Source organism: Tympanuchus pallidicinctus, unplaced genomic scaffold (genome assembly GCF_026119805.1).
Source record: "Tympanuchus pallidicinctus isolate F22 unplaced genomic scaffold, pur_lepc_1.0 scaffold1, whole genome shotgun sequence".
NCBI classification, from domain to species: Eukaryota; Metazoa; Chordata; class Aves; order Galliformes; family Phasianidae; genus Tympanuchus; species Tympanuchus pallidicinctus.
In genome coordinates this window covers 44,671,918-44,697,404 of record NW_026294618.1, presented here as the reverse complement: position 1 = coordinate 44,697,404, position 25,487 = coordinate 44,671,918, and the positions used below count along the sequence as shown (strand labels likewise).

General features: G+C 39.0%; 1 protein-coding gene across 2 annotated transcripts in view; it reads left to right on the top strand.

The window, feature by feature from the left end:
- The window catches only part of LAMA4 (laminin subunit alpha 4), a 94,736-nt gene that overhangs the window by 34,471 nt on the left and 34,778 nt on the right, over positions 1-25,487 (top strand). For both annotated transcript variants that reach the window (XM_052678593.1, XM_052678585.1), the window contains exons 4-14: positions 1,078-1,158; positions 5,917-6,131; positions 9,080-9,175; positions 10,422-10,573; positions 10,721-10,831; positions 13,610-13,721; positions 16,887-17,054; positions 17,783-17,976; positions 19,818-19,934; positions 22,249-22,397; positions 24,476-24,617. In XM_052678593.1, coding sequence (XP_052534553.1) covers positions 1,078-1,158; positions 5,917-6,131; positions 9,080-9,175; positions 10,422-10,573; positions 10,721-10,831; positions 13,610-13,721; positions 16,887-17,054; positions 17,783-17,976; positions 19,818-19,934; positions 22,249-22,397; positions 24,476-24,617 — 1,537 coding nt within the window. The remainder of the gene's footprint in view (positions 1-1,077; positions 1,159-5,916; positions 6,132-9,079; positions 9,176-10,421; positions 10,574-10,720; positions 10,832-13,609; positions 13,722-16,886; positions 17,055-17,782; positions 17,977-19,817; positions 19,935-22,248; positions 22,398-24,475; positions 24,618-25,487) is intronic.

Below are 25,487 nucleotides of genomic sequence, written 5' to 3'. Positions count from 1 at the left end.
GACAAGAGGACAAAGACTTACAGTCATTCTTGATGCTGACATTTCTCAAGGGGCATGCAGCCATTTAGGAATTGGAGCTAGTACTGCTCAGGATGAGGTTGGCAGTAGGACTCACAACCTCTACTTTAGCAATCACGGGCCTACAGCTGGCAACTGCTGCCACTCAGTATGCTGGTTGCCTTCCAGTGCTGGCAGGAATTTGGACATGCAGATTGCAAACTAACTGAAAACATCTTTAGGACTGTATGCCTTATTACAGCAGATGTATTTAAGTCATGTACATCACTGTATTTGAAGTGAATGGGATTTGCACTTTCCAAATCTGGCTGCTGCTGCTCCTCGGATGTTCTATTTTGTTAAACAGTTGTTAAATCCTGAAAGCATACAAAAGCAAGAGATCCATGTTTTAGAATCTTAGCAATGGAAATTACTGCATAAGGCATTTCTGCAGTCAGCGTAACTAATTGGCAAGATGGACACAAAAGGCACTAAGGTCTTTCCAGCTTTCTCACAGAGATGGTACAGCAGCCTTTGTTACAGCACCAATGAGTTCAGTTTTCACCACTGACTACTCCCAGATGAGATCTGAGGAAAACTGTGAGATTTGCACAGGAAATTAGTGCACCCATTCCAGAGTCTGAAGGGCTCTCTGCAGTGTTTTTTGTAAGCAACATCATGTCCCTTAAAAAAAAATACAGGGAGCAATGAGGTTTGCACAATATAGACATTTATCCTAAATCCCTGATCGAAAACGTGTAGCAAAACCTGTAGGTGTCTCCAATCTATGCTGCAAGATAGAAATTTGTATGTATCTGGAAACTATATAGCTATATATATAAGTAGTGTAGATAGCTATACACTACTTAGTGGTTCTAATTAATTAATTAAAAAGATTAGACAAGGGGTTTAATATGCATCACATACAGAGCTTAGGTAAACCTATGAAGGAATATTCAACAGTGAGAAATCAAGAGCCAGAGTTTGCACTGACAACCTATGTCCATTGTTTGTGAAGAAATACTCCCACCTGTTTGCCACTGCCTGCTATTCTAATGAGTTACTCTAATGATATTCCAGCTTTGCAGTCTCCTGTTATCGAAAAAATGGAAATGTGCGTTGTGTCTGTAAGGAAAACTATGCAGGACCGAACTGTGAAAGGTAAGAAACTAACAAGATGACTTAATGGTCAATAATACTGAAGTTCAAGAACCTTCAAGGGAGCCTTTACATACACGCAGGGAGAAGCCCTGCACAGAGAAATCCTGTATTCATTTGACTGAATCATGCTTGTTCAAGAATCTTGTCTAGTTCCTAGCAAAATCTATAAAGGCTCCCTGTGGAGATGTGTCAGGTAAGACAGACTTTTATATCTGATGTTCTTTGACCCAATCCTTGCACTCTGTGTACCTCTACATGGTTACTGTACTAAAAGGAATAAAATTTAAAAATGAAAATACAAACCAGAAAGATCAGCTGAAGGGAAAAGTCACCACCATAGATGCCTCTTGCAGTGCTCCACTTTGAAAACATAACAGGCTTCTGCTGATTAAATGTTTCAAAAGCAGAAAAGAAAATGCCTCATCTGATCAAATTCTTAATGAGCAGATGCTTTCATTAAATGTGCTTTACATGCATTATTAAACAAAGTCAAGCAAACAACCATAGGTCAGTGTTGCTTTTCAACTCTTATGCTCACAAGCAATTCCAGTAAATGACAAAGTACACAAATAAATGGAGATTTGCAGTAGAAATATAACTTATTGTCCTGTCTTATAAAAGGCCACATTACCATGGACACACATGGACAATGCTACAGTGAATTCAGAGGTGGAATTATAACTCTCCTTGAGCAGACAATAAATTAAAACCACTTTAACACAAAGACTATGGGGTATAGAACAGTTCAGACACTGAATTTCACAATGTTTTATTTTGACTTTCCTTAAAGCCCCTGAACCATATAAGAATTCCACTCCACTTTCCAGTCCACTTTCATTAACGAGCAAGGTGTGAATTCAGATGATACTTTACTAGAGAGAGATAAACATATGAAGAGAAAGGTAAGATAAAAAAGAGAGTGAAGACTTTTGCCCTTACAGAGGATGCAAAAACATCAGCGTATTACCTCTGCATCACTAACACAGTGACAGCAGTAGTGAAAAGCCCTCTAGACAGATGGCACAAAATGAAAAAAAGAAAAAGAAAAAGAAAAAAAAGCCTGTTTCCAGGGCTATGGCTGCATGCTTTTGTTCTTAGGAAATGTCAGATGTATACACAAAGGATAATGCAGACAATTAAAAGGTCAGTGAGGTTTCCTAATGGTTATTAAAATGTCATCCTAGACTACAAGCAAATCAAATCCCATGAAATGAGAAGCAGATTCATAGCAGCAGCGGAGAATGGCAGCAGCTTTTCTTTCTAACAGCCACTACCCAGCCTTACACACTGCAGCTGTTTCAAAATATGTGTAGATGGGTTAGAAAAAGTTTCAAAAAAAAATCAGCCTGTCCTGGTCACTGCATTAAGCCCTTTGCAAACTGCTGTGGTAAGTGGTTTGCAGTGACAAAGAGACCTTTCCTTCTGCTAGGTGGCTGATCCTGCTCCTGGTTCATGTCAGATAGGACAAAAAGCATTTCAAAGACTAACAAGAGATGCTTGTCCGTGTTCACTTGTCAAAGAACAAGCTAACGCTAGCTGCTGGTGTTGGCAGCCATTGCACCATAGGAGCACTAAAAAGAGAGGGGACATTACTCCTGCCCATCCCACATCCCCAGGGGAGAGGAAGACTACATGCTATCAGCCTCCTTCCCTCCATGCCCCCTGCCAACTGCCTGCAGGGGGACAGGGCAGCCGGACACCCTTCCTTGGACAGTGGCTGCATGACAACATGCGCCAATCTCCTGGAATTGTTTGGAGGCTTCCCTATGCTAAGTCAGGGCCTTGGCACAAATCTAGCTAGTTTCTTTTACATGTGCTGGTGAATAATCTGAAATTATGGAGGCCTTTCCTAGGAACTCTGAAAACCACCTCTCAGTTCAACATTTAAGAATGAGTCATTTTGCTCCTGGACTCTGGCAGTAAAGCACTAAGGTGACAGCAGATGAAATGCAGGTTTTGCTAACATCCAAATGTAAAAAACTATAATTGAACAAATTATGCTTTAGATTCCAAAGTGAACAGAAGAAAATAGTCCTTTTGGCATTGCCAGAGAAGGGGAAGTTAATTTCTTACTCACCAGTAATTGCAGGAAGCAAATAAGGCTGTAAAATGAAACAAAGATAGCCTAGCAGCTTTAATATCTCCACAGTGCTGACAAATCATGTGGGAGAAGAAATATTCTTTCTTAGCAACAAAGAGCCCCTTACTGATGCAGCAGAGGGAAAATACATTTATCACAGGCCTCTACTTTTCCAGACCATAAAGCACAAAGATGGAGCAATAAGTTTCCACTCAGTAGTCCCTCCTCTTCTCATGCTACCAACCACTCAAAAGAGGAAAGGCACAGTCCAAACCTATAACATCCCCTGAGAAGCAAAGAGAAAGGAAAGGTGAGGGTGACACATTTATTCACAGCTCTAAAAGTTCCTATTTGTTTTAGACAGCTACTCTAGATTAGCAGATACGGCTAATAAAAGTGAGTCAGATGATTGTAAAAAGTAGGACTTTCTTCCAGGCCCAAAGATTTATCTGTGAGGAATTGCCTGCTGCATTTCTGCCAAGTGAACTGAATGGTGTATTTCTGAAAATAAAATGTCACCTTGTCCTTCTGAGAAACCATAGACCTGATGGGGAATAGCAGGCAGTCATTGGTAGTCACTGTCTGAAAGCCTACACTGGCTGGTACTACAGTCTCACCTGAGCACAGCCCAGTGGCTTCTGTGATCTGGTAGAGACATCAGACAGATGATTATTTGGAAAATTATCTAAGTACAGAAGATAAAAGAGAAATGCTGCAAGGTATTGAGAGCTCACAGTAAAACAAATGGCTCAGAAGATTTAAACAACAATAGCAAAAAAAAAAAAAAAAAAAAAGAGATTTCTGTACATATATATCTTGAAAACTTCATATACATCTTGAAAATTTGAAATTTTGGACAACTGTGACTGTCCCACATTGTCTGAAATATTAGAAAATTTTAGTAAGCCTTTTGGCATGACTAAACAGAAGCATCACACATCACTGCCTGCTCTAACTTCTGTGGAAAAGGGGAACAATTCCACTCCAGTCAGTTAAATCACAATCTTTATGCTCAGAATTGCATTCACATTTATTTGAGTGCAGAGAACTCCCGGCCACATTTCTGTTCTTTACATCTGGGTCACGCAAGTGATAAGATCTGCAACAAAAATTCTGGCAGCGCTGCAAAGAGACAAACAGACTGTTTGCCATTGGAAAAGACAATATTGGAGGCAGCCAAGTGGTTTATATTAAGATGCTTAAAATTTTATGTATGTTTTTTACTGTGGGGGTTCAGGACTGGAAAATGAACAAAAGAGCCTTGAGGAAATGACTTCTGTTATGTTAAAAAAAAAAAAAAAAAAAAACAAAAACGTGAACAAAACCAAAAAAAACCTTCAGCAAATGTAGGAACAGAAAACTAAAAGCTCTTATCAGATCTCCCACACTTTCATTGTTGAGACAGAGCAGAACCAAAATTTATCTATGTTCATATTTCAGGAGACAATATATCTCATCTTGTGTCCCCAGCCAGAATCTTGAGAAAATTAAACTAAGGTGCATGAGAGCTCACCCTCCTCACCCACAAATAACAGAACAAACAGTATCTGAATGCCGGGCTTTATGGATGGGAGAAAAGACCGGGACAACAGGGTGATAAAACAGGATAACAGAGTACTCCTTAACTAAATAATTCCAACAACCTTTCAACCCTCTCACTTCTCCAGTGAGCAATCATTACACCAGCTAGTTACCCCTTCCCTGCAGACATTCTTCTTTCCCATAAGTTTGGGGCCACAAGTCCCCAGCCTCTGTAGTGCAGACTGCAGGGTCACAAGCTCTCCTGCCACCCTGCAACAATGCCACAGGCCACATAGGCTGTCTCCATCCTGCCAGCTGACAGCCCTGGCTCCCTCTGCTTCCTAAATACTGCTGGTTTGTCTAGACTTCCAACAATCACCACAGTTTCAGTACCTGGCCCATTTTATGATGTAACAAGCATTCAACACAAAAGCATCCCAAAAGTGACTCTTCTCTGCAAAGCCTGTTGTCTATTTCCTGCTCTCCCTCTGCAACCCTTCACAGACATCCTCCCCTCTTGGGCTCACAGACATTCTTACTCTTTGGCCTCAACCAACAGGCTAACAGAACAAACCAAAAAATGCTGTGGATGTAATGGATTGATTCAGCACCTGTTTGGTTCTGCAAACACTAGCTGCCATCCCAGTGCCACATCACAGACATATTTTTTAGTTCTCTTCCAGTCTGAACTCTGTTATCTGCAATCATAATGAAAATAACATCTGAACTTCCTCTAAGTTTCCACATCACGAAAAGCAGTCTCTTGCCCCAGTTTCCTATAGAACACAATATAGTTGGAGAGATCCAAAGCTGAAAGAGACCAAAACAAACAACAGAACTGCCTCTCTGCCAAGGTCATGCTGTTATATTTTAAACAATGGAGAACAAATCACTGCCCCACTAAGGATACAAAAAAAAATAAGGCAGAGTAGAGTGACTGAGATACCAGAAGTGTTCAAGAAGGGAAAAATTAAGTAATAGTACAGTATGAGATTAGAGCATAAAAAAGCATCTTCAGGAGTACAGCTCCTAACTTCTGTCCTTTAGTGATTGCTGACTGTCAGCAGTTCATGAGAACATCAATTAGGTAAGAGAATAATGGTACTACAGATGAGAATGGCATTGCAAGTCAACTTTGGGCTTGCTTCTCCTTTTAGGTGTGCCCCTGGTTACTACGGGAATCCTTTGCTAATCGGAAGCACTTGTAAAAGATGTGACTGCAGTGGCAACTCAGACCCAAACCTGATTTTTGAAGACTGCGATGAAGTGACCGGCCAGTGTCGCAACTGCCTGCACCACACCACGGGCTTCAAGTGTGAGCGATGTGCTCCAGGTTACTACGGGGACGCTGTATTCGCTAAAAATTGCACAGGTATTGTCTGTAGTTCAATGTAATGGAGCAGAAAAAAGTTGGTACTGCATGGGGCACAGACTGCCTCCCAGAGATGTTTAAATCAGTCATCAGATGCCTGGGAGTGGGCCTGGGAGGCGGGGGGGTTCTGGCCACGCTCCTAGTGCATTACTGCAGATGTTCCATCAGCTAAATAACCCCTGAATCTAGCCTGTTTTCCACTGCCCATAAGGAATTCTCAAGAGCCCAGACTCCATATCCCAACTAAATGCCAGACAACACTTTGTCCTCATGCCCTTCGTCATTGCTTTGGCTGTGGGAGGAGAGACTGCATCTTTCTCCAAAGAGATGAGAAACAACCACAGCTAAAGGCAAAATGCAAGTGCTCAGAGCAAGGACCTTGGAGCTCCCTCCCAATCCCATTGCCAGAATCCTTTCCACAAGGACAGTAACACAAATTAGGAGGATGGATTACTCCTAACTCTCAGCTTGATTTGAATGTAAGCCATTGAAGCTTGCAACCAGCTTAGACATTTGAAGTACTCCTGGGTTCAAGGTGCAATCCCTCGTATGTCTGCAATGTCTTGATAAAATTTCCATACTTCTTGTAACTCAGTATGCACCTGGAGTTTTTATTCACTTAGTGATTCACAAAGTGTTAAATTCTGGATCCTGGAGATTAGAAACTGTGAGGACAATCTGGACTCAAGTGTTTTTTGTGCAGCAGTCTTCATTTACGCGTACAGTGTATGATGCAGTTCCTTCTTGTTTCCTGTTTCCAAAGTATAATTCACCTCACTAAGTTACATTAATTCAGCTTAAGATGAATAGGGAGAGGAGGTAATACACCATAACCCCAAAAGCTGATCACAGGTATCCAAACAAGCCAAAGACAGAGGCTGCAGGAACTGCACATCCTGAAGCTTTAATCACATCTGGATCTGGGCACCCAACATATGCCCACAATTCAATCTCTGTGATTTTGAGGTTGTAAAAGCAATTCCTGCTTACGCATTTCATTTTATGCTTTCAGCAATCTTTTGGCTGACTCTAGCAAATCCTGATTTTGAAGTATTATGTTTCAGAAAGTTATGCAGTCCTCATTCTACCTTCACTTCTGCTAAACACCCAAATGTGTTGTACTTGATACATGGCAGCTGCAATGATCTCCTGCATCAGTCAACAAATCCATGATAGACAAACTATTGTGGTAGCTTACAAGGCAAGCTTATAGTTTATTCGGCAGTTCAGAATGACTAGAGTTCTTACTTAGAACACATATTGATTCTCAAATAAGATAATTACCTTCTTTAAAACAAACAGTCAAAAAATACCCCATAGTATTAAAAACAGTCTATGTACACATTTTTCACAGAATATCTGAAGAGGTATACAGAATAAAAAAAAAAAAGAAAGAAAAAGAAAAAGCAAGCAATTACTTCTATCCAGCTAAGATTATCCTTTTTTCTTTCATGCAGAAGAAAAAGTTTTTGTAGTTGTCAACAGCAGTTTTCAGCCTCCTTTCATTAAATTTCTTAATTATGTGTCCTTTATCCACACTTCAAAGCTTTCTACAAGTCTCCCTCAGAAATGCAGGTAAATTAGAAACTTTCTCCACTAGTAAACCACAATAGCACTGAAACTCTGAACTCCCTATTAAAAATTTGGTACCTCTTGAACAAGTTGATGAAATATTGTCAGAACTGCTTTTGAAATGAATTTACTATAAGCATTTGTGTAACAAGCTAAGAGTTATCCAGTTCAATAAGAAGACACAATTTGATTTTCTTGAGTACTAACCTAATCCAAACTAGAGCTGTGATATAGATCCTGTGATACAGGTTAAGAGATATCTCTGCTTTCAACTGAGATTTCTCTTTCACTTCTTAATAAAAGAAATAGCAAAACAGTGTAGATTCAGGAGCTGCAATACGCCAATTCAAACTTGTGGAGAAGTCAAAAGGTTGATTACCTCATAACATTCTTAACCAACTTCTTTCATCTCTAGTATAAAGAATGAATACTTCTAACTTTGGTTCAGTTACAAAGAAATATTCCAGTGTTAGATTATAGTGTTGACTTTGAGGCTGCATTACAAATTTTCATAGAAAATTCCTTGAATGCTCAATGTGGAATGTAAATATAAGGAAACTCACAGAGAACAATGAATGTGCTGCAGTAAAATGGCAGTAACAAATTTTGTTAGATACGAGATTCTGCTGAAACCATGAATCACAAGAGTAAAATGAATTCCAGATAAGTCACTGCTGTTCCTCTATTTTGCTAATTTTTGTTATTCCATCAAAGTGTTCCAAGAATATTTTAATCTTGAAAATAATATATTTTTAAAGGCCAATTAAATCTTGAGACACTTTAGATTAAAAATTAAACTTTCTAAAAAGCCACTTGTATTGGCAAAAGAAATGCAGCTTACTCAGTTTAAAAAAAGTGCTAAGCCTCACTTGTTCTTCATTTTAAGTGGTAGGAGATACTTACTTCTTGATATGATCAAGCTGGAATTAGAGTCCACTATCACTCCCTGACAGCTGGAAACTTTATTTGGTGGGAGCCTGACACAGCATTGAGAAGTTCCACAGGCCTGCAGAGAGTTACATAACAAGTAATTAACATCAGCTGTACTGCTTCCCTTAGCACATCTCCCAAACGTCACCCTCTGCAGATGGTAATGTACAACGGCACCGCTGGACAACTCTGGCCTTTCTGCCTCTGCTTTTGACCAGCTGGGAAGCTTTGAACAAGTCACTTCAGCACATACGTTCTGTGTCATGGCTGATATTTCATCTGGTCCAATCTATGTAATTAAGGAAAAATCATTCAAAGAAGCCCTTGATTATGGTTTGATTACCTTTGCACAATCCCACGTACAATCATTTCATTACTCTTGGAATGGGAAAGCTGGGTTGAACATTTTGAAGATTACTATCTGAAAACCCTTTTCTTTTCCTCAGCATGTAACTGCGGTGGGAGAATGTGTGACAGCCAGACTGGACAATGCCTCGCAGACAGTCCTGTAGTTTCTACTGGCACAGACTGCCCAACCATCAGTAAGAATAATATTATGAGAACACCAAAAATGAAGATCACTCTCAGATGCTTGCAGATACTAACTTAACAGCTCAGCTCTCTCTCCAGTGCACACTTGTACCATGATTCTGCAGGGTACTTAAACACGCAAAGATCCAGTGCCCTACCAACTGTGTATTTTAATTCATACTTACTTGCCTGACTGAGCCCATTAATATGTTCAGCTCTATAAAACAGGCTATATGTTTAGGTACAAACTGCAGAGCAGTAGAGATGTATCATGAAAATTACTTCTCTAGGCCTAGAGATACAGAGCCTGCAAAAAAAAATAGCCCTAAAATGCTACCTTGCATATATTTCTGATTTTCTCATTTTATATGAAATATAAATTGTTACTGTTGGATTTGATATACACACATCAGTCAGTTTCTTTTCAGCTGTCTGCCCTATTCTAAATACAGGAAGCCTGTTTCAAAAGCACTGTTACAACTTCTAGTGAATACTGATAGTTTTAAAAAGATAGCATTAAGACTATAGTACTATACAGACTATGTGTCACCTATGGATTCATAAGTCTGTTCCCAAGAAGAGAGATCACGTGTCCAGAAGCACAATCAGAAGAAAAACATTTGGCAGCTGCTGCCATCAGGAAAACAGACTGCACAATACCAAGCAAAAGTTCCTACAAGAATCTGTGTTTCATATTCATCTAAGCCTCCTGCATTTACTGGTGGCACAAATGTCACTAAAAACAAAGTAGTATTGCAAACATTCTTACAGGACAAGGGTGCAGTTCTGCAGCAGCATAATTCAACATGTCAAAACTCTGCTTTGAGAAGTTGCCATTCTAATTGGGTAGACAGCCAAGCATCTGGCTGCTAGACATCCTTACTTCTCATATCACTAGATTTAAAATGCAGAGTTCTGGCTGCTGGCAAAATGAACTTGTTTTTTTTGACCCTCATCTGTTGTTCACTGGGACACAAACATGTGGAACCTCTAGGGAATAGCCTCATCTCCCGCTCCCTACTGATTGCAGTGCCGCCTCGATGGCCCTTCAGAGCAGTCCCATCTGGTGCTGCTCAGCTGGAAGCATCGTGCCTGTCCTGTGGGACCTTGGGAGTGGGTGGATGAAAGGGAAAGAAAAATGGATGTAAATCAAGGCCCATCCATTTCAGAAAGAGGAAACCCCATGGAGCACACAAAAGTAAATTTAAGATGTTAAGTTTCACAAGCACTACAATGACACTTTTATTTTCTCATCAGGCTGCGATAAATGTATTTGGGATTTGACAGATGACATCCGGTTAGCAGTGCTGGCTATTGATGAAAGCAAATCAACTTTATTGAGCATCTCTACAGGTGTTGCAGCTCAGAAACGTTTGAGTGACCTGAACCTCACTACTACCCATCTCCAGGTACAAATATTGATGATGTTTTGCTTTTTTTTTTTTAATGTAATTTTCATCAATGGGTTTCCATCCATTCATGTAAATTTACATATCCGCCCTCAGTGCAGAAATTTGGTTTGGGATGTGCTGACTTCTTATTTTCTCTACACACAGGCAGCAATGTCGAAAAAAAAGGACCACTCCACACTTTGGACCATCGAGGTCGATGATGCTGTGGATGACATGAATGATCTCCTGAGAGAGGCAGAAAACCTGGATGACCAGGTTTGTTTACAGCCAGTGCACAGAGGCCTTGTGGCATGTGATATTCTCATGCTGGCAAACAACATTCACTGCATAAGAGTGCCCTGAAAGAAAGTTAGGATAATGTTTCATTTCTCAACTTTCCACTTTACTGAGGCTCTAAATTAAAAGTGCTGAAGACCCACCAAGTCTTCTTCCCAGGAAAGGAAGAGCCAAACTTTTCTGAGCATAGTCAGAGGTTTGTCAAAGATAGCAAAGAGCCTTCCCTTGGAATCTAGTTCCTTTTTCCTCCCATTACATCATAGGCACAGTAGACACCCTGCCTTGCAATTTCAAACCGAAGTAACCAACATTAAAGTAATTTGGACCGACTTTAGGAATCTTCATATTATATTTATTTTACATGTATGCCCTTGTAAAATTCCATTTAGTCTGATTAGTCACTTCACAGTGTGCTACAAAGCTGCTGATTTAAAAGCCTTTTTAGGTACCCACTGAGATGGGAGCCTGATCAGCACTCAAGATATGTTTTAACACAATTATTATCATAAATGTTACATCCATATTCAATTGTCAGGCCATAAAATTAAGGTTATCTGCTCTCAGCTCACAGAACACTTTCACTGCACCCTGAAGGAATACTGATGTGCTATGTCTCAGGTTGGATATTGGGAAAAATTTATTCTCAGAAAGCGTGATGAGGCACTGGTACAGGCTGCCCAGGGAGGTTGTGGAGTTACTGTCCATGGAGGTGTTCAAGAAATGTGTAGATGTGACCCTGAGGGATGTGGTTAGTGGGCTCATGGGGGTGAGTTGGGTTGGTCTAGATGATCGTAGTCATATTTTCCAAACTTAATGATTCTATGATTGATTCTGTGTTAAGAATGAAGTTCAAAATTGCATCTCTTCTATTTTAAATGAATATTATTGAACAGCTTTTTGTTAGTGAAATATATAAATTTTAGGGAAATACACCAGGCTATGTTATTTCCAGCCAGAGACAACCACAGCTGACACAGCAACTGGAGTGTCTTTCATGCTTATTGCAAAACACCACACCTTACGTTCACTTACCAATTCCTTCACAAAGCAAAATTATATACCATTAAGAAAACTGAAATGCAGGAGAACAAAGAAGAAGAACAAAAAAAAGAAAAAAAAGAAAAAAAAGAAAAGAAAAAAAAGAAAAACAAAGAATAAAAAGAAAGGCTGTATAGACAAACGGAAGACAAAATAAAATTTGGGTTTGAGTATTTTTAATCAGCACAATATTTAGGAGAAAGGGCACTGCAGAATTACAAGGGTTCAAAAGAGAAATGTGAGTGCATGTGATAAATGTGGTCTGTAACACCTGGAATTCACTCGGGACGAGCTCAGAGTAAAGTTGCACACAGCTTGACCATAAGTGTTTGGCAGACTTGGGGGAGCCCAACATGTTTCCTGCTCAGGCTCCAAGCAAAGCACAGGGCAAGTGCCCCATGCCACTGGGGAAATGAGGGCCATTAAGAGAACCCCTCACTCACACAGCTATGCTTCCCACTAACCTTTTGGAAACCTTGACAGCAGTAAAGGACAAACCCTTCGAAGACTGAAAACAAGCAAGCAGACAATACAAGCCTTCCACTAAGCCCGGCCGTGTCGGCGTGGCCTCAGGCGCCCCCTGGTGCCAACGCCTCAGCAGGTCTGGCGTCGCCACGACGCGAGCACAGCAGGAGCTCGAGCTCTCCAGCCTTCACTCCCATGCTCAGACAGATTTTAGTGTGGATTTTCACTGCTGCAGCCCTAAGAGGGCACTGAACTGAACACTGCGCCACTGCGAAGCGTGTGGTGCGGGCTTACACGCATACACGTGGTCAGCAGCCTTGTTATCTTCTCCTTCCTTAGATATACCAGTGAAAATCAAATCTAAGGAATCCCAAAGTTAACATCGTGTCCAGATAATATGATAGCCGTGCCAACGTAAATGTTTACCTCCCTAACAGCTTCACTCAGTGCCTCACTTGTTTGGGGACCATCACCTCAATGCACATATGGGAAATGCAATGGGGAGTGCAGCCCCAGCCATAATACAGAACATCAGGGGACCCGTCCTTACTATGACATGCAGTGAATGGTGGAGCACTGGGATAGATTGCTGAGAGAGGTTATGGAGTCTCTTTCCATGGAGATCTTCAGAAGCTGTGTGGGCATGGACCTGGGCAACCTGCTGTTGGTGTCTTAGCTTGAGCAGTGGGGTTGGACCAGAGGACCTCCAGAGGCCCCTCCTTGACCTTCACCTGTATTTATGGCTTTTGTGATGAGAGTGTGGCAATGCTCTTCCTGGCCTTTTGAATCCTCATGCTTGTTTTCTTAATTTTAACAAGTTGCAGAGCAAGCAACCTCGCATGAGGGAGACAGTGATCTAAAAATGGTGGTGAGCTTCATGCCTTACTCTGCAGTCTCTACACTTACTCAATAAATGTAATATCCAGCAAAATGAGCCAGCCCTACTGAATGCCTAGGAGACTCGGCAGATGGGAGGTTTACAACTGTACATAATTTATGACAATTTGATTGCAGCAAGTGATGGATAAATGTGGGACAGATTTTAATCTTTCACTCTGCAATACTGAAAATATCGACAAGACAGCCCTTCACTTCAAACAGCTCTGTAAATACCACTTTATATGATAAATGGACTTTTGCATGCTCATCAGGAAAAAGCTAAATGTGTGTTTACACTGCTCATCTCCACACATGCATACAGATCTGAAAGAAAAAAAAAAAATCTAATATCTTGCTTACATGGTTTATTCATAGGGAAATCAAGCTTCCAGCAAGGGTCTACTGGTACAGAAGGAAACCATGGAGACCAACAGTCGTGCCACTCAGCTCGTGCAGAAGCTTAGTAATATGAGAGATAATATTCAAGGTAAATAGATTTATTTCTAGTTCAGCTCACTGTGAAGCATGTATTAATTAAACTTCCAGCAAAAAAAAAGGCCATAGCTCCCGGGTACTCTGACAAAGCAATCCACACAGAAGGCCACTAGCGCCTGCAGTACCATGATGAAAGGTTGTCTCTGAGTGGTCTGGCAACTAGAATAAGTGCATCTCCTTCATTTTTTTCATTCTGAAAAAGAAAAATAATAATAAATAAGTTTACATGATATACTTTAAGATAATTCAATTTGTAACCTCTGATTGTTCGAATAGGTAGTCAAGGTATTTATATATACTAGTGGTAAGAAAAAAAAATAGAGTTGATATCAGATTGGAACTGATTGCAGCCACAAGCACAAGAATGGGATTGGAGGTGAGAACGTTTGGTGTCTTCTTTTATAGCAGATTAATGCAAGTGCTCTTTTCCAGTCTTGCAGGTAAATTACAGAGGACACACAAATGCTAGACAGATTTTTTTAAAATATCACTTTTCCTTTTGAACCCATGGCAGTCAGATCTGACTGAGTCTGGTGATCCCTTTGGTGAATCACTAATATTTTGCATTTTAGCAAATTGTTTCTTGGTAGAACCATGTTGATTGATATAGCATCATGCAAAAGCTTCTAAAAAGATGCTGAATAGTACACTATTTTGTGGATGTACTGCATCCCCAAGCTCACTTTGGAAGGTGGTGATGTTTTTCTCCTCAAGTTGTTTATTGCTTCATCTGACCAAAATTTCTGGTTGAGTTTGAGTTCAGACCCATCCAAACAGTATTAGAGGGTGACTGTTGTCTTTTTTTTTTCCTGAAATACATAAGTAGAATTAGAAAACTACGTTTTCATTGGCCTCTCATTTCCCCACAAAGTGAAATGCAGAATTTTAAACCAGATGGCTAGAGCAGACTGTCAGAAATGGTTATAGGGATGCTGTCTCACAGCAGGAGAGGTAACCATGATTAAGAGCTTCCAAAATTAGAAGAATGAAACCAAAAGCTTTTTCATGTTAACATGAGACAAATTGTCTCCTGTTATCTCAGTGTCCTGCTCATCTGTGCATATGATACGTGGAGATGCAAGTGAAACTTAAGTCCATCTTTGGGCAACATGCTGGAGCAATAAAGCATCTCTAGAACTAACATAAATTTCAAAACATAATTTCTCTTCTGACTGTAAATGTACATATTTCAGACCTTCCCAGGGGAAGATTTGTTTGATTTACAGCCAGGAACTGCTTGGATCTTCAAGAATTTTTACTGTACTATACATCAAAAGTTAAATAACAACAGTGAACACCTTCCCTAGCACAACAGCAAGTCCAATATGATCATCTTCATCTGGAGTATCTGCGACATAATATTATCATAATGGTATATAAAACTAAGATTACACCAATCCTACAGAAAGGAATACCTACAGAAAGGAATAAAATCTAAGGGAATATATGCAAAAGCATTCCAGTCCCCTGTACACCTCCATCACAAAAACATTATTTCTGCTGAAGAGCACACTGATTTCTCCCAGTCCTTAGCAAAGCCGAGAGTGTAAAAATCTGTGTGTGGCACCAGAACAGAAAGTTGCCTGGTAGGTGAGGTTAAAGAACACTTTTTCAATTAATAGAAATCCTTAATTAACAAACTTGAGTGGTTCTGACTTAGAGCAGTAATTTCAAGTTCTGTGGCAGCTTTTGTAAGGAAGAGCTGTGACGTATCAATCATTATCATTGCTGATCATTAGCTCCATGGATGTTTTAACCAATACTTTAATTTCAACAAACACAGTTAACTTAACTTGTCACAAAAATGAGGCAGGCTAAGACCATGCACACATAATTCTAAAAATGTATTGCATTCTTACACCCATGATTCTGGATCATCTTTAATTACGGGGTCAACCATTGCATTTCATTTCTACAGTTTTTGACTATAGGTATCAGCCTAAACCTCATTGATTGTCATAAGTATTCACTGGCTGACTTGTGTAGATAATTCTTTTTAATCATCAGTTGTCTTGGGGAGAAAAGGGTGTGCAGAAGGCAGAAATGTTTCTAGTTTAAGACACAGATAGTAGAAATCAGGTTGAGCTATTGTAGAAAACCAACACCTGTGCCTGCAATTAAGAGTGCCTGTTCACCCAGAAAGGAAGTTAGAAACAGGTGGGTGAAAATGATTTTCACCATGCCCAAAATCATTCTCTTCTATCTCTTCTGTAGAAAGTGATCCAGGTCCTTCTGAAGATAAGATGTACATGCGTGCCCATTTTCATACACATATTTGTCTGTGCGTGCCAGTAGGAGAAGGAAAAAGCAAGCTGTGGAGCCATTCAGTTACTGCTGAGACTGAGACTTCAGAGCTTCACTAATGAGTTCAGGAGCCATCAGAAACTGTGTGAAAAGATACTCTGCCAAGGAATTTGTTGTGTCACAGTGATACATACATTATTAAAAATTTCAGATGGCTTTGGCAGATCTGCTTATCCCCAAAACTGGTGATGAACACAAGCCAAAGCTACTCAAGGGTACAAATGAAGACATGGTTGGTATTTGAATCCAGAGATGAAAAAGTGAGAAAACTTCATAATGCTTGCTCTGGGAATGGGTAAACTCAATTACAGCTGCAAGGATCCAACAGCATTTTCTGAACTGAAACTAAAACCTTGAAATACTACCCATCTCCAAACTAGCAAGCCATCATCAGACCAGAAGTTGTATGTTATATCTTAAAGGCGCCTCAAACTTCTTCAGATGGCCTAAGAGATTATTTTAGTCTCCTTGTTGCTATTGTTATTTAATAAACATCATATTTTTTCAGTAGCACTTCAAAACATGATCCCAGATGAAAGCCCCAATCTGCTACGTGCCACAGAGCTCAAAATGAAAAGATGATCCCAGCTGCCAAGCCAAATAAAGCACATTACCGTTGCCTGTTTAATCTCATCGTCTTCTGATGAGATCCCTACATATGCCAGAAACTGTTTATTTCCAGGTTTCATTTTAAGACTGGATTAAAGATAATAATTACCTACTGTAGAGTCGTAGGATAATTAAAATTTTCTTTTGCTACCAGCATGATCTGGATTCACAAAAATAGAAGTACTCCACAATGTTTACTTCTCTGTAGCATGCTAGATTGACCATCTGTTCCTTTTTCCCACAGAAATCAGCAGCAAGATGAAATACTATGCGATTCAACAAGAGCTAAGCTCTGAAGAAATTGCCCAGAAGCTGAGTGTGGCTGAGGAGATGCTGAAGGAGATCAAACGCCGTAAGCCCTTCACAAATGAGAGGCAACTTGCAGATGAAGAGGAACATGCTGCAGAGGACTGTGAGTTTTGAATCTCTTTTCCATTCACCCAGATGTTGATACGCAACAGGCTCAGGCTGGGCAGCTTAGGGCATAATGCTGAGGTCCACGCTGGGCAGCTTGGGAGGTAATGCTGAGATCCTGGGGAGGAACAGCAGATGCTGGTGGTTGAGCAGCCATACATATCACAGTTTGGGATAATGTAGGAGCAGGTCATACAAGACCTGTGTGTCCATCAGCAGTCTTCTGTCATTAATTACTTAAACAAGAAGTGAAAGAGATTAAATAATAACTCCTACTTCTGATGGTTTGAAGGAAAAAAAAAAGCTCAAGAGCAAATCTGGGGTAAAAGAAGGAGAAAAAAAGAGTGAAAGAAGCCAAAGAAGCCATTATCTGCCAACATAAAAGCAATCTCAGCTTCAGACAGCCAGTCTCCTAACCCAAGCTAGTGTAACTCTGTTGACTACAGGAGATTGTCAAGCATTAAATAAACATCAGGGCTACAGCTTTTTCTTTTCCTGCCTTTCCCCACCCTACTAAAGCTGTGGAAAAAATGCCAGCAGTGTCACGGCTCTGACGGGCATAACAGTGAGACTGTAACAGCAGCCCAAAGTGCCCCTGCTTTAAAATGACTTCCCCAGGCCAGGTCTCTGCTTGTTGCAGGACAGACATAAAAATACACAATAGTCTGTATGCATGTCTGCATGTACCTGCTCTGGCTAATCGGCCGTCTCTGATTTTTCTTTCAGTGTTACAGCAAGTTGAAGAGTTTCATGAGAGGTACAATGACACCAGATCTCTGGTTTCTGATGTGGTGGAGCAGCTCAGTGAACACAATATGAAGCTGTCAGACCTGGAGGAGGCATTAGGCCAGGCACTTGACTATGTTACACAAACAGAGGCAATAAATAAGGAAAACACAGCCAATCTTCAAGAGCATGAGGTATTATTATTGCAGTCTAGTTATTGTCAGCATCTGTGAAATAGCTCATATTTACCAGTACTTAAAATAGTGGATTACCATGGAGATTTAGAAATCACCACCTCAAAAAAGATCCTTTAACTCCTCAGCAGGATGAGTTTAACATTCCAGTTCTAAACAAGTTGAGAAGTGCAAAAATTACGCCTTTTTTTGTGAAGTGACAATGCATGTTGCTTTTGGCATGGCATGTCCTACCTGGCCAAGGAAAAGATGGTTACTGATGCCTAAACGTAGGAAGATGTATTCCAAGTAGCACAGTTGCTATAAATACTATGGTGGAATTGTTTCATCTGCTATGCATTTATAATGTGGGAGGACTTCATGCTCACAGATGTAGTTGTGTTCTAATGAAATATTCTGTTTATAGAGACTGTGCTGCATTTAGGTTCTGGGCTGTGGTTGGGTTCATACTGCCCTATCCAAGCTTTCTTCTCCTCTTTTAAGCAAAACTCTTCCCCGCCCCCCCCCCTTTTTTTTTTTTTTTTTTTTTTTTTTTTTTTTTTTTTTTTTTTTGCTTTTGTTGTTCTTCTTGTTGTTTAGAAAGAGTAGATGATTGTCTTTGCACCAGCAAGCACAAATCCAACCAACACCAGATAGGTTGAAAATGGGTTTCCTATTTGCTAGGTGAACTGCCTTGCTATGAGGCTACAGTAGTTTCTTCTTTTGCACTGTTTTATACTGAATAACTTCAGTATTTTGAACAAAGCAATAAATCAGAGAAGAGCTCAGAGGAGACCTTCCCCTGTGGGACCCCCACAGAAGGGGGAAGTTCACATGTGAGTGGTGGAGTTAGGTTCAAATAGCATCTGGCTGATGAGAAAATTGAACTTTGAGGTCCTTCATACTAGAAAGGTACTTAATACATTGTTCATATTAAAAAAAAAAAAGATTATTGTTTTCCTTGCTGCAGTTTGATGAGACTTCTGATTTTTTTTAAGGGATGCAAAATTAGACTGTCTCACCTAAAATTCTTTTTCTTGTTTATTTTTTAATCAAGCAAAAAAAAAAAAAGAAAAAGAAAAATATAGGATCATTTGAACCTGTTTTCATTTTAATGACTGAAATTGTTTTGTATCTGGAGGAGAGCAGTTTAGGGAGCAATCCTCTCGTCACAAGAACGATCTTATGAATTCAGACCAACCTCTGTGTTTCATAGCACCACATTGGCTCCATTTTGAGCTCTGTACTAGAAGTTCATGATGATGTGGAATGTCTAATAATTCAGTAGATAACTCAAGCACATTATTCTTTTGAAGTCATCTACGAGAAGCTTGAGATCCTTTGTGTGTAAAGTCTCTTTATTTTTCTGTTGTTTCATTGTTGTAGTTGCAGGTTGCAGTTCATGTGACGTGTCTGAAACGAAGCCTTACGTGAGCTAGCAGCAGTCATAAGTGTGTTCTGTTGGATTTTCCAGTTGGATTTTTATTATTCCTCACAATGAGAGATTGTTCAAGTTAGCTTTATTATTGAGAGTGAAAAACATTCACAATGCCATAAATTTAAAATCCTACAGATTGATTTATGCTGACCATTCACTGACTAATACTTAATCCCACTAACTGTTCTTGCTGTAATATATAATATTAAAAAATTAATTCTTATAAAATATTTTTTCCCATAAGGACTAAACATTAATGGAATAACACCATTTTATTAATAGAGGTATCTATGAAAAACTTCGACTTCATAATTATCTAAAATCTATTGTGTTTACCTTTTCTTAAGTTAGCATTAGTAACAAAACAAAAATTATAACACTATTCTATCAATCAGAGCAATTTTTTTGTTGATTTGTTCTGTAGAAACAACATGAGAAATTAAAAGAGCAAGCAGATGAAGTGAACAGTATTGTGCTAAGTGCCACAGCTATTCTGGCAGAACCACAAAAGATCAACTCAGAGTTAAGTGAGGTAATAAAGGTAGGTGCATCATTGACTTGTCTAAATGGTATGTCCTGAATTTTTGAACTTTTAAAAAATCATGTACTTAGACCACTGAATGAAAAACACCTTTTCTTTCTTTTCTTTTCTTTTCTTTTCTTTTCTTTTCTTTTCTTTTCTTTTCTTTTCTTTTCTTTTCTTTTCTTTTCTTTTCTTTTCTTTTCTTTTCTTTTCTTTTCTTTTCTTTTCTTTTCTTTTCTTTTCTTTTCTTTTCTTTTCTTTTCTTTTCCCTTCCCTTCCCTTCCCTTCCCTTCCCTTCCCTTCCCTTCCCTTCCCTTCCCTTCCCTTCCCTTCCCTTCCCTTCCCTTCCCTTCCCTTCCCTTCCCTTCCCTTCCCTTCCCTTCCCTTCCCTTCCCTTCCCTTCCCTTCCCTTCCCTTCCCTTCCCTCTCCCTCTCCCTCTCTCTCTCCCTCTCCTTTCTTTTCTTTTTGACTGAAAAACTGATAAAAAATAAAGTATAACTCCTCCTAGATGAAAAGTGCTGTAACATTTTACTGCCGTGGAAAAATAATATATTAGAAGTACACATTATTGTAGGCACAACTAATTGAAGAATTTTGCTGCAGGGTTCTCAGCACTCAGTATGAGTGGCTGCCAAATGGTGCTTTGGTGGCAGACTGTACTTTTCTTATGCCTTCAAGTGAGCACAGAAGGCAGCTCCCATGTCTCAGTTTTAAAACCAGTCATAGAATCAATGATGGTCAAAATGTAAATTGTACATATAAAGATATTATCTTGACATTCTCTTTTGGAACTATAGATTAGGATCCAATCCTCTGAATAAGACAAGGTGTTGTGGGAAATTTTTAGAAGATTAAACTTTCCCATGGTTTTTGAACTTTCTATGAAAAAAAAAAAAAAAAAAAACAAAGAAAATAGAAGTGGGATTTTTCCAACTAAAATCCTTGCTGTTTTACAAAAGCTGTTTGTTTTGGGTTTTTTTCCTCTCTTATAATAAGAATTGTTGATAGTTAAGACAAATGAAAATTGTCTACAAACATTTATTTTGGCCACAGTTGTTCAGAGCAACACAAAAACAAATGTCAACATTTTTTCTTGGAAAATTAACTATAGAAAACAACAAGACTACAGTCTTCTTTAATTATAGCCATCCCAAGGTAGTCAGTCAGTTTGATGTTTTTTTCTCATGTGTTTTGTGTAAAATAAATTTCTGCAGTTTATCGTTCAGGGTATGATAAATCTGCCATAGGGGATGGTTGCATAGCAGGGGAATAGTAACTTCCATCCTCACCAGCAGTGAGATTCTTCGTACTTCACTTATTCATCCTTTTTCTCTCCCTTGTTTCATCCTTTTTTCCTGTATTTACAATCGCAGTTGTAATCATCAAACTTGCTGCTAAAGTTGTGTACTAGAGAGAAGGTGAACAGATGTCCACTTGGGCCTTCACATAGATATTTCGTATAAGAAAAGTCTATAGCTAACGCAAAGTGATCGTACTTCTCCTTTGCCCACACATACATGTTAGTTTTCTGATAGACTCCTGCAAACCAGACAAATACAAGATATCCTCCTGCTCTAAGAGCTATTTCTGTGCAAGGCGACAGAATGGGACCGGGACTATTCTCACAGCTGTGTGTGGCACAGCTTACATCTATATTGCTAAACTCTGTCCCTTTCCAACAACATGCCTCCTCCATGTTGCCCCTGGGGCACAGGCACTGCCTCATTCCCCAAGGAGGTACGCTTGGAAGATTGGCAGCTGACCAGGGCCAAAACAGTGCCAGGGATCATGCACTAATGGGATGCTTTGTAAGCCAGCTCACTCCAGCATTGTTTAGTTTGCTTGTAGTTTAGAAGTCCCAAGAATTAATTTCTGGCCTGCAGGTTTAAAAAAATAAAAAATAAAACAAACACACCATGGTTTCCGTTTCCTAATTTGGTGTCAGAATAAGGGGATTTTGCAAAGATCTGGTTTAATTATTCTACCTACTTAGTCGTGCTTCACAACAAAAAAGCATGCCATTGGCACTGTTCTAAAGTAAACACAACAGATGGCAATACATCTCTCAACTGTCTCTCTTTTGTATTTCTCACATCTCTCTATAATATCTTTTTAAGAGATTTCTTGAATTTTGGCTGATTTTTATCTTCCTGCGTTTGTCTTGCTTCACCAACACTCATAAGACACCCTTTACTCTCTTTTATCTGATAAAAATATAAAAGAAAACAAATGCATTGTAACATAAAAGGTAAAATAAAACATAATAATTTTTTAAAAGACCTGATTTTTTTACGATTTTCATACTCTTTCCTTCCTTCCATATTTATTCAGAATGTGTCAGGGTTCTACGCAGAAATAGATGGAGCAAAAAAGGAATTGCAAGAAAAAATAGCCAATCTGTCTCTGTTCGATGATGAGCTGGAAGAAAAGGCTATGCAGCATGCACATAACCTAAGAAGACTTGCTGATGAGTTGGACCGGTAAAATTTAACTTCAGCAGACTCTGCTCATACAAGTGCTAATTATTGAACAGCTGAATGAACTGAGAAAAGCAGAAACACAGTGACATTAGATACACTGGCTGTAAACAGGCATTAAACAAATTGCTGGGAACTCATGTATGGAAAGAACTTTCATGGTCCAGAGAGAAAATCTGAATTTGAGCAAAACAGAATCTATTCATCTTCTCAAAGCATAAACAAACGTATCTTGTGTGGTATTCTTCTCTTTCTAATTTGGCACGTTCTCCTCTTGCCGTAATATGAGAATAGAAAAGGCAAACTACTGAAAAGTAGTACAATACAGGCAGATTAAATGGGGCTGGCAGACACTGCTTTTGTTAGTGAGTTATTTCATATTAAAAAATGTTTTTGTAGTATGGGCCATAAAATGGGATTTGTGATAGTTTTTGTTTAAGAAGTGGTTCACACATGGAATATATCTTAAAGTGTAAATTGTGCTTCAGTGAAACAAGCCCTCTGTAATTCCAAAAGTTTACTGCAAGGCCTCCTATTTTGCTGGCAAACAGACTTTCCTTCAATTTACTAAAAAGTCACTCTAAGCAGATTTAAAATATGACTTTATTTGCAATTGGTACTACACATGAAAAAATCACTGCTGCAAGTGATTTTTTAAAGAAAATGCTTCACCAAATTCTACCTTAAGTAATGAACATACATTTTCAGAGGATAAAGTGTTATAACTACTCATCAAGCATATTATCTAAATACCAGTTGTTTCTTAATATTAGTACACAGTGGATAGGAGATTTAAACAGTGAAAAAATAACAGATGGCTTTCCTTTATAGAGCTGTACAAAGCTGATATCTGAAACTCTTGTTCTATAATGCTACACAAACTACAGACAGCCTAGAAAGTCAACAATATGTTCAGTCTGAGATCGCCTAGCTGGGGGTAGTAGAATCACTTGAAAGAAACTACCCCGCATGGCTAATCTTCAACCTTTCCTAAAATAATTTTAAAATTACTACCAACTCCAATATATCGGGAATTTAATATAAAATGAGCAGGAATAATTGCAAAATATCCAGATGGAAATGTGCTGATTCTTAATTTTTGAGAAGATCGTCCTGCAGTGAAACTTTAATCCTGTAAAACATTTAGCCTATCTTCAAGTCATTATGTTGTTTTTCAGTTGATTAGTTGTTTTATGTTGTTGTCGTTGTTTGTTCTTTAATGGATTTCCTTTATAAACTTGTTAGGCTTTTTTGTTGTTGAATTTTATTTGGAGGGAATATAGCAGAAAATTCTTACTGATAATTGGAAAATTGTCATGCCTTCAGCGTGCAAATACGCTGAAGTGAATGCACAGAAGCAGATATAAATGTATGTCTAATATTTATATAAATATATTCTCTGAATTCTGTTTATCACAAAAATATAGAAAATGATTACTCAAATTTAGCAATTATTGAAGGGTCAGCCCTAAGCCAACTGTTTAGAATCTCCTCTGAAGACCATTTACCTCTTAATATGCACATCGAGTTCTACCATGGCAGCAAGGCAACATTATATTTCTGAAATCAAACTTCTTGCAAAATTTCATGACCAGTGGATAGTTCTTCATCTAATTCTCCCCCTTTTCCCATCTACATTTGGAACATATAAACAGTCTGTTGATACAGCTGTCCTGATCACTGGTACACGTAGTTCTTTCCATTCACAGCCAGGAGTTATCTCCATAGAAGGACAACCCACTGATCTGTTATTCTGTCTGTTTATGAAATGCCTATCCAGATTTTTTTAAAAGATAAAAGCTTAGAAGTTACCTGTTACTGCTCACATAGATGTGAAGGCCAAATTCCCAGAGCTTTAGCAAGTTGGAAACCCTTGGGATGTACCTGCTATCCACATAGTTTTCTCCTGCTTTAGATTGGCGTGGATGGTCATACCCAATGAAGGGAATACACTCCAGGCCAAAATATATTTATGTGCAAAATTATATAGTCAAGGTTCATAGAATGTTAAGAAAGCTAATCAATTTGAAACTAATTTGATGCAGTTTGGTTTCTTCCTCTGTTTACTCTCTTTTTAACAGGAATTTACATGGTGTTGATACAAATGGATTGGTACAAAGGGCAATAAATGCTTCAAATGTATATGAAAATATTGCTGGTTATATTGAAGAAGCTAATAAAGCTGCTTTACTGGCACTGAACACAACAAACCGGGTCAATGATGTAAGTAGTTGTCATAACACCAGCATTTATGTGCAATGCTACAGGGGCTTTGAACAGCTAAGTATGAAAAAAAAACAAGATCTAGCTTCATTGTCCGCATCAAAGTTCTCACTGCACATTATGCTTCATATGTTATTTCCTGAATTAAATCCTAGGTGGTCAACCATTCTGCCTGTCTACATTCCCCTGTAATTTACAAAGAAGCAATAGGGCCTTCCTGTCAATGAGTACAGGGAGATGCTTCTTTGTCCTGTCACTCAACCTGAGACAGTCCTGTAAAAGTGCAGACAACTCCCTGGCTCTGTAGGAATGGGTGCTTGAGTCCTCCTCTTCCACACAATACCAGGTGGAAGGAAAGGATCAGTGACAGGATCACTGCTGTTTCTCATAGAAAGTTAAAATGAGGCAAATAACCCACTTGTATGCTCACTGCTTTAATGAGGATGCTAGTTTTGTCTCGGGCATTACTGTTCTAAAATATTTTATTTCCTTTTTTACATTTATAATTTTAAAACACTTTAGTAGCAATTTATTAGTGGGATAGAAAGAGGAACTGGTTGGATTGCAGGGACCAGATCCCTAGGGATTTTAAGTCCTGTCCTCTGCTTACAGTATGCTAATGGGGACTGGAAACAGTTCCCCACACAGTACACGTTCATCACCTGATAGAATTGACAGTGGAAACAAACACCATGCCTAACTAACATGCAGAATGAATACCAAGTTGGTATATTAGAGCTGATAAATTAAGAGGAGTTCTCTGTCTTCTGCATCTTAGTTATCCTTTATTGCTCTCTGAAAAGTACGTTTCTCTAAGCTTTTATTACAGCCTATAGGAAATTTTACTTTCAATCTTCTTTTTGTATTCCA